This window comes from Erpetoichthys calabaricus, chromosome 12 (assembly GCF_900747795.2).
Source record: "Erpetoichthys calabaricus chromosome 12, fErpCal1.3, whole genome shotgun sequence".
NCBI lineage: Eukaryota > Metazoa > Chordata > Cladistia > Polypteriformes > Polypteridae > Erpetoichthys > Erpetoichthys calabaricus.
This window is the reverse complement of record NC_041405.2, coordinates 6744499-6752588: the sequence shown is the minus strand read 5'-3', so window position 1 is coordinate 6752588 and position 8090 is coordinate 6744499. Positions and strand designations below refer to the sequence as shown.

Genomic DNA, 8090 nt, shown 5'->3' with positions numbered 1-8090 from the left:
GTGGACTTGGTGATATGTGCTGGGATTTTCAGCTACCTATCTATGAAATATTATCTTGTACATACAAACAAGTTTCATGTATTTATGATGTAGGAAGCCCCCAAGGTTTTTTTTTCCAGAGCTTCTGTAAAGTATGGATGTCCTGCAATGTTAGGTTGAAAAAAACAATATTAAGAGCTTCCTATCCCATATACTGTATATGTAATACTGTAGTGGCCTCCCCATAACCGGTTCAGAAAGGAAACACAGCAGAACAAAGGAGTGATTGCAAGAAGAATTTATTCTTAACAGTGTAAGAAGAATACATGAATGTAAAACAGCAATGAAGGAAATTAAACAGGAACCGTTTACAATAATCTATAAAACTCTCATTGTTGTGGTCCTGAGAAAGATAGGAAAATCATTTAAAATTGCTATACTAAATATTTTTTGAAGAAAAACAGCAAAAATAACTAAATTGGTTTAAAAACACACAGGAATATACTGTAATTCACTACTGAAGAATTCAGAAGAAGCAGCGTGAAGTCAAAAAACAGCTTATAATTGCAAAGCGGTATTGGGGACTTCAGGAAATTCTATTATAATGACATATTAAGCAACGAACAAAGAGAGTTCAGCTCTCGTGCCACATTACCCCTTACAGCACACTTTAATAAATCATCGCAGAACGAGCTGATCTTTGAGTTCGTATGACTGGCCCGCTGGTTCCACACACCTTGGTTTGTCCATTTGAGAAGTACACACAGTAATGGAAAGGGACAAACTACTCAAGAATTCAAGATGCGTGTCCATGGCATAGAAACCTCGTGAAGTGCACTTGTGAAAATGCTAGCTGTTTAATGTCACTTTATGGTTCTTTACGGGGTTCTGTGGTTCCTTGTCGAAATTTTGCTTGACCATGGACCATTTCATTCTGGGGAAGGTTTCTTTGCACATGATGTTGGTTTCTTTGTGATTTGAAAAGCTTTCTTATATGCAGAAATTTAAACTGAGATCCATAATGGATGGTAGGCTGCAGGACACTAACAAATTAACAAAACCTGGACATAACCTGAGTTTCTGGACGTGCGCAGCAAGAGTCCTTTTACAATGCTGACCCTTTGGTATTGCACACATCTGTTTCCATCTGTATGTGGTTATTTACTGTATGGCGACTGTTACAGATCTAAATAAATAAAAGGTTCTCTCTGGAATCCTCAAGTGGATGGGTTTTTTGGGAACCAAAAATTGTTCTCCTTTGGCATCGCTCTGAAAAACTGCTCTAGCACCTTCATTTTTAATAGTGGATAGGCCTTGCTTGGTAGGGTTTAGTGTTGAAGGTTGCCAGCTCTTCTATGGGCAGTGGTTGCTTGGGGTTTCTCCAAAGAGATGAATCTGAAGCTCCTGCAGTGTAGACATGTTTCTGATGCCTCCCATCTCCATCTCGCCAGCACTGGATGGCTCCACCTTATCCGACTTCCTCAGATTTTATTCCCGCAAGCGAGAACTCTTAAGTGAATCTGGAAACACCTCTCCAGTTACTTCTAGACCTGCAGAGGCCATCAAGACCCAGGGCTTCTGGAGAAGGCTTGTCCAGGGGAAATCCCACGTCTGCCAACCTGAGCGAAGCTATGGGAAGCTGCTCAGTGCCGATGTGGAGGAGTCCTCGGTTGACTCCTTAAACACAAGTCACATTAAGGAGAAGATGACGATGAGGCATCGGCTGAGCCTCAATCTCATCTAAGGAAATGGAGCATTTCACAATAAGGAAGATCTACTGGTGCCTGCTGGCCATCTAAGAAATTCTATGCATGGACGATGTCTTCTCCAAAGTATGGACAAAATATTTGCATGAGACTTTACAGTTTAACTTTTGTATAAAACCTAAAGGAATGTTAACTTGTTTGTAACTGAAATGTTACTTTGAGAACAGACGTAGCGGTGGTGTGGTCAAGACAATTTGAATGCAACCAGAAGTAAAAGAAAATAAAATGAAATCACTGAAAACACACACATTTATGGCCCTAGAACTGGATTAATCAGGATCAGGGGTGATGATGAGGGGGGGGCTGCTGATAAAGAGACAAAGGTATGAAGGTTCACCACACCAATTGCTCTCTTTGTTCCTGGTGTCTTTAATTACAGTCAAAAGAGACAATGGATTTGATGTGCAAAGTTAATGGGGGTGGTTAACTGATCTTTGTGTGTGTGTGCGTTAATATACATTGTCACACACGGGCGAGTAGGAGAACGTTGTGTGGACCAAGTGAAAGTAATCCCACGCCAGGCCAGGGGGTGGCAGGGTGCACTAAATCGTCTCCTGTTATCTCTACAGACCAGCCGCGGGACAACCTGTCTGACTCAGCACTGAAGACGTCACTTCTAGTTCTGGCACCTACGAGGATGTCACTTCCGGCGTCTAAGATGATGTCACTTCTGGCTCCCCTCACATCACTTACTCAAAACCGCCATCTTTACAAACCCTCAGGAGTTCACATCTGGACTCCAAACAAGATGTTTCTTGTTCAAAATGAACCCATTGCAGCCAGGGATAATATATGGGTGGCTAACCCAAACCGTTTTAAGTGTGTCAAGTCTGATCTTTTCACAACATGTATTTATTTTAGAAAATATACCATCCTTTATCTTACTTAAAATAAAATAAAAAAATGGTGTGGTGTCAATAAAACCTTCCATTTGTCATTACTTAAAGTCACTGTACGGTGGTATGGTGGCACAGTAGTTAGCACCGCTGCTTGCCCACTACAGACAGAGAGAGAAGTTTGAAGACTGCTTGTCCATTAGCCTGTTCAACGCTAGTGCATTCTTTCCATTTCTTCTAGTCATGAACAGAAGGTTAGTTGTCGACAATACGTTGGTCCAGGTGTGTCCTGAGATTGACTGTCGCCCAATTCAGAGTTGACTCGCGCCATGAGCCTAATGTGTTTACGGTGAGCCATCCTTATTTTCATTATTGCTTTTCAAAGTACACCATAATTCCATTCACACTATTGTTTCATTTTTGGGAGTATTCTTCAGGCTTCGGTTTAGGACAGGGGTGCAGCTGTAGATGTGACAAAACAACATACAGAAGGACATGAACTCAAACGAAGCTTTTCTTAGGTTCTCCTGTAATCTTAGGCCAATTTGGACTCCCCCATTTTCCCTCTCTTTACTGCGCTAGAGCTCCATTTGTTGGGCACAGAGCTTCTGGAGAGCTGCCTCTTTGCCAGATCTGACTGTATCGGTGACGGGGCGTATTCTTTGCAAGTTGGGCCTCCAAGACTTGGGGCGCATTCCAAGGTGTAAGAAAAATACACCTGCCCATAGTGTAATTTGCATTCTTCTTCATGGGTGCCACTACTTATTGTGATGTTGCACTCACCGAGTACGTCAACACGATAATTCATATCATCATCAAAGACTTTCACTGTGATTTCAGAGTCCATAGAGAGTTTAACATAACCAAACTTGAAGGTTTCATTCCATTCTGGATTATCGTTGTTATCGATTCTTTCAGTTTTTTTTACCTTTTTCCTATAGGAAACCTCAACATATGCATCTGCTTGAGTTGTTTGATCACCATACAAATTTTTGGCATGTAAATTAAACACGGTGAGATTGCCAAGGCCTCGCTGCGTGGGGCAGCACATGTTATTTAGGTTCTTATTGCCAGAGCATTCACAAGAGCAGCTGTCTGACTTGCTCGGTTTCGAGTCTTCCTTGCATGTTCTGGTGCAGCTTGCGGATAAAGCCGCTTCTGTGAAGTACTCGCTCAGGGCTTTCTGAAGATTTTCTTTCTTTTTCTTATTATTTCGAATCAGACCGTGCAATGGTTTTAACGAGAATGTGACAACAGCGGGTGTCAACTTGGTGGACTCCAGCCAGGCTTTGTAGACACTTGCACCCGAGTCAGTTTTTGAGAAAAGAATATCTTCAGTGCCGGTGTGGCCACCATAGACATATGTCTTGCGATCAGAAAATTCCTTGCTGAAGCTGTCGCTTCTGTTCTGACTCGTTTTTAATGCTTTGCAATGGCTCAGTGAACTGCTGACGTTGACTTTGCTTACTACAGTAGCAGAGGCCTCCACGTTTAGACAGTTCTCAACGTCTTCAATACTCAGTCCTTTCATGGACACTTCACAGGTTTTGACGGATGTAATTGTGTCCACTTTGCCACCTAGATTCACTGCTGTGGTGTAATGGGTGCCATAAGTGTCAATGACGCTTTGGTAGGCGCTCTTCTCATACATTTCAGGAAGCTTCTCAATTTCATCTAAGAAGTGTTTCTCAAGTGGGGGATCAGAAACCAACCTGTAGCTAGAAATCGAGAGAAAAATAGAGACATGACAGCTCTTCAGGATAGAGATGGAAACTTCTAGACACAGACATTTTAGTAATGAATTCCAATGGAATGTAAATCTAAAGACTCCAGAGATTTTCTTTTTTTTTCATTCTGTTCTGCCATCTTTTGTCTTATTTTCTTGTTATTCATATATTTTTTGTGTGTTTTTAATGTTTTTCTGGCAACAATCGTCAGTCAGTCAGTCATTGTTCAACCCGCTATATCCTAACTACAGGGTCACGGGGGTCTGCTGGAGCCAATCCCAGCCAACACAGGGCACAAGGCAGGAACAAACCCCGAGCAGGTTGCCAGCCCACTGCAGCTTTCTGGCAACTCCTTTTTGGTTTTTTCCTATAATGTGATGATCACCATCTGTGTTGACCTTTTTGCATGGACTGAGCATTGTGGTTTAAAGGTTACTGTGGTTGAAATGCTGGTTATGTGAAGCAGGCATCATGTGACATATTAGGTCAACTTACTGTTTGCATTAAAGATTATTGTGCACAGTATCATCCATCCAAATAGAAAATCGCATTTTAATATTTCCCTATACAGGGGTGCCTCATAATTTGAACTTATTTTTTTTCAAGGGGCTGTTTGAACTGTGAAACTGTCAGTCAGTCAGTCATTGTCCAACCCACTATATCCTCATACAGGGTCACGGGGGTCTGCTGGAGCCAATCCCAGCCAACACAGAGCACAAGGCAGGAACAAACCCCAGGCAGGGCGCCAGCCCACCGCAGGACACACACACACACACACACCAAGCACAATTTAGGATCGCCAATCCACCTAACCTGCATGTCTTTGGACTGTGGGAGGAAACCCACACAGACACGGGGAGAACATGCAAACTCCACGCAGGGAGGACCCGGGAAGCAGTACTACCCACTGCGCCACCGTGCTGACAGAGAACGATGTGCAGGGAGAGACTGAACACGTGTAAAAATCATTGGCACGTACGAACCAGAAGGGAAACTGTTCACCACCAGAACGTGTGGTCGTGAACAGATGCGAAAGTTTGGCGAACTTTTTGATCGTAACCGGATTTTGTACGTGTTCTGAAACGTTCGTGACCAGAGGTTCTACTGTATTTGACTTTTCTGAAAGTTGATTAAGATTAATTTTAAAGTCAGAGTGTGGATACTTTTTGACTCACCCTTGTATATTCACCTGTTCCTGAATAAAGTTTAATGACTAATTACTGAAATTATGTTTTTTTTTAAAGAAGCCTAATATAATCACATATTTGTCCCATGAACAGTAAGTTCATAGTAGACACAAGTTTTTAATACACCGGATCTTACCTTCGTAATTGTGGATGTAGCTTGAAACACATACATTGAAGCTCTTCTCCTTGTTAGCTCCTGACGTTTGGCACAATATTTGAAAAACACGAATTACAATGTTTACTGTAAGTCTGGGCATATCTTGAAGCAATCGGTGGAAAACGCTATGATATCAGTGCCGGAAGTGAAGAAGCTGGCTGAGACAGAATGCGGAAGAGAGTGTGCCTATAACCAATTGCAAAAGACTCTCAACATACATTTTGAACATGTTTGGATCTACCTACATCTGTGAGTCGGGATTTTAATTAAGAATCAGAGGTACAACAGACTCACTGATGAGCATCTTAACCAGTGTGTGCAGCTCACCTTGACCCCCCACAAGCCTGTCATTAGCAAACATACCGTGTGTCGACAGTGTCACCTCTAATTACTTATTTATTTTAACCTAAAATATAACCATTTGTGGAGAACTTGCAGTTAATGTGAAAGAAATATCATTCATTGTTAAAGCTCTTTACGCATAATTACAACTAGCACATAGTGTACTGGCTCCTCAGTATTTTCCGGAAATGACCCTCAGGTCCAACAGTTTGAGTATCAGTGTTTTAATGCAAGTCATTTGGCTTGAAAATGAATAAATTGATGTTCAGCTTACCTGTAATACTCACAGAATATCTTCTGAATAATGAAAGTCATCTTGTCTTTTTTTGATTTATCTGAGAAGTACTGGTTAATATTAGAGTGTCTCCCAGCTAGCTGAATAGACCCCCCGACCTTTGGAGTTTCCACTGACAGTCCTAATTTCCAGTCATTTTTAATACTACTTGCAGTTTCCTTTGCCAGGGCCTCGCTGGACGAATAGGCTGAACTCGTTAGTGAATGACTACATTTTTGCATGGTGCGCCAATCAACCATTGAAAGGGGCAGCTTTTGTTCTTTACCGTTCAAAAAGTTGTTTTTCTTTAGGATGCACGTTTTATTTGGGTGCAGGAATTCCTCCATGTTGATGACGTACGCCTTCTTGTTTTCCATTTTGAGAACATCGATCCCTTCTCCTGCAAGGTTATGACCAGGAACAAATTCAGCCTTCGTGCATTCTTCCTCGGACCCCAAAGATTCGGAAACCATAAGACGATGGGAAGATGTGATGTTTATGAGAGTAAAGAGAGAAATCAGAAGAGTCTTGGAAGCCATGTATGTACTCTGAAAAATGAAACCAAGAATAAGTGAAAACACTTTCATTTCAAATGATGCATTTCTAATTAATTTCTATTAAGGGACAGATTTCCTGCCTAATTATGACATTGCTACTAATGGTGATCGAAGACTTTTGAACCTTGCCTAATAAGAGAGAAACACTGGAAAAGCCGAATACATTCATACAGTCATGTGGAAAAGTAAGCCCACCCCATGAAAACTGTTCACTTTTTCAGTATATCTGAACAAGCAAACAGTAGACATTCATGCAGACAGGGCCTACAGATAAAGGTGATCTGCTTGAATGAAAACTCAAGGAAAATGTGCCTTTCCAATCATTTATTCAACAATAATATCAATAGGTGTAATGGTCTACTGAAGAAAAAGTAAGACCACCCTTGGTCTCAGAAGCTGGTTTTCGCCCCCTTGAGCAAAAAATGACTTCTTGTAGACATTTTGCACAACTGCCCACCAGTCCCTGACACAAGTAGTCGGCCTCATCTTACAAAGCAGTTCATTAACAAAAGCAGATGTGACTGGTGAGAACTTAGAGCAGGAGCTGGATGGAGTGGGAGAACAGGGAGAGATATAAGCAGATTGTGTATTTATGTTAGATGAATTATTTAGATCTTTAATTTTGTTACGGAAAAAGTGGAGGAATTTCTCACAGACTTCAGTAGAAGAGGTAGTTGGGCCAGATGCGGGTTCGAGTAGTTTATTAACTGCAGAGAACAAAACCCTTGGGTTATCATGGCCACTTTCTATTATTCTGCCAAAATGGGTGTCCTTGGCAGCAGTTAGTGCTTCTCTGTAAGCTCTTTGGTGGTCAGAGAAAGCCTGGATGTGCATGGTGAGGCCAGTCTGACGTGACATTCTCTCAAGGCGTCGGCCAGCTGCTTTCATAGATCGCAATTCTGAGTTATACCAAGGAGCTGAACGCTTAAAGGAAACCTCCTTATGTTTTAAAGGAGCTGTTTTATCTAATGCTGAATGAAGAGCTGAGTTATAGTGGTCAATAAGACTATCTAGTGTTGGTGGAATAGGTGAAGACAGTAAAATATCAGAAATTGATCCAGAAAGGATAGAGGGACAGATATTTTTAAGGTTTCTGTAAAAAATTTGTTGTTTACAAGTAAGAGGAGGGAGAGATAATGAGACAGTGAAAAATACTGCTTTATGGTCAGAGAGTCCCAAATCAGTGCTGTAAATGTTGCCGACAGATAGTCCAGAAGTGCAGATCAGGTCTGATATATGGCCACCAGAGTGGGTGGGAAAATTAA

The 8090-nt window shown here is 41.6% G+C and overlaps 1 protein-coding gene across 1 annotated transcript; it reads right to left on the bottom strand.

Moving 5' to 3' along the window:
* Window positions 1-2441: 2441 nt before the first annotated feature.
* On the bottom strand, window positions 2442-6810 carry LOC114661792 (perforin-1-like). The gene is made up of 2 exons (XM_028814992.2): window positions 6269-6810; window positions 2442-4299 (listed from the first exon to the last, which is right to left on the bottom strand). Exons 1-2 carry the CDS (start codon window positions 6805-6807, stop codon window positions 3117-3119), a joined length of 1722 nt encoding a protein of 573 aa, XP_028670825.1. The 5' UTR covers window positions 6808-6810; the 3' UTR covers window positions 2442-3116.
* Between the last annotated feature and the right edge of the window lie 1280 nt (window positions 6811-8090).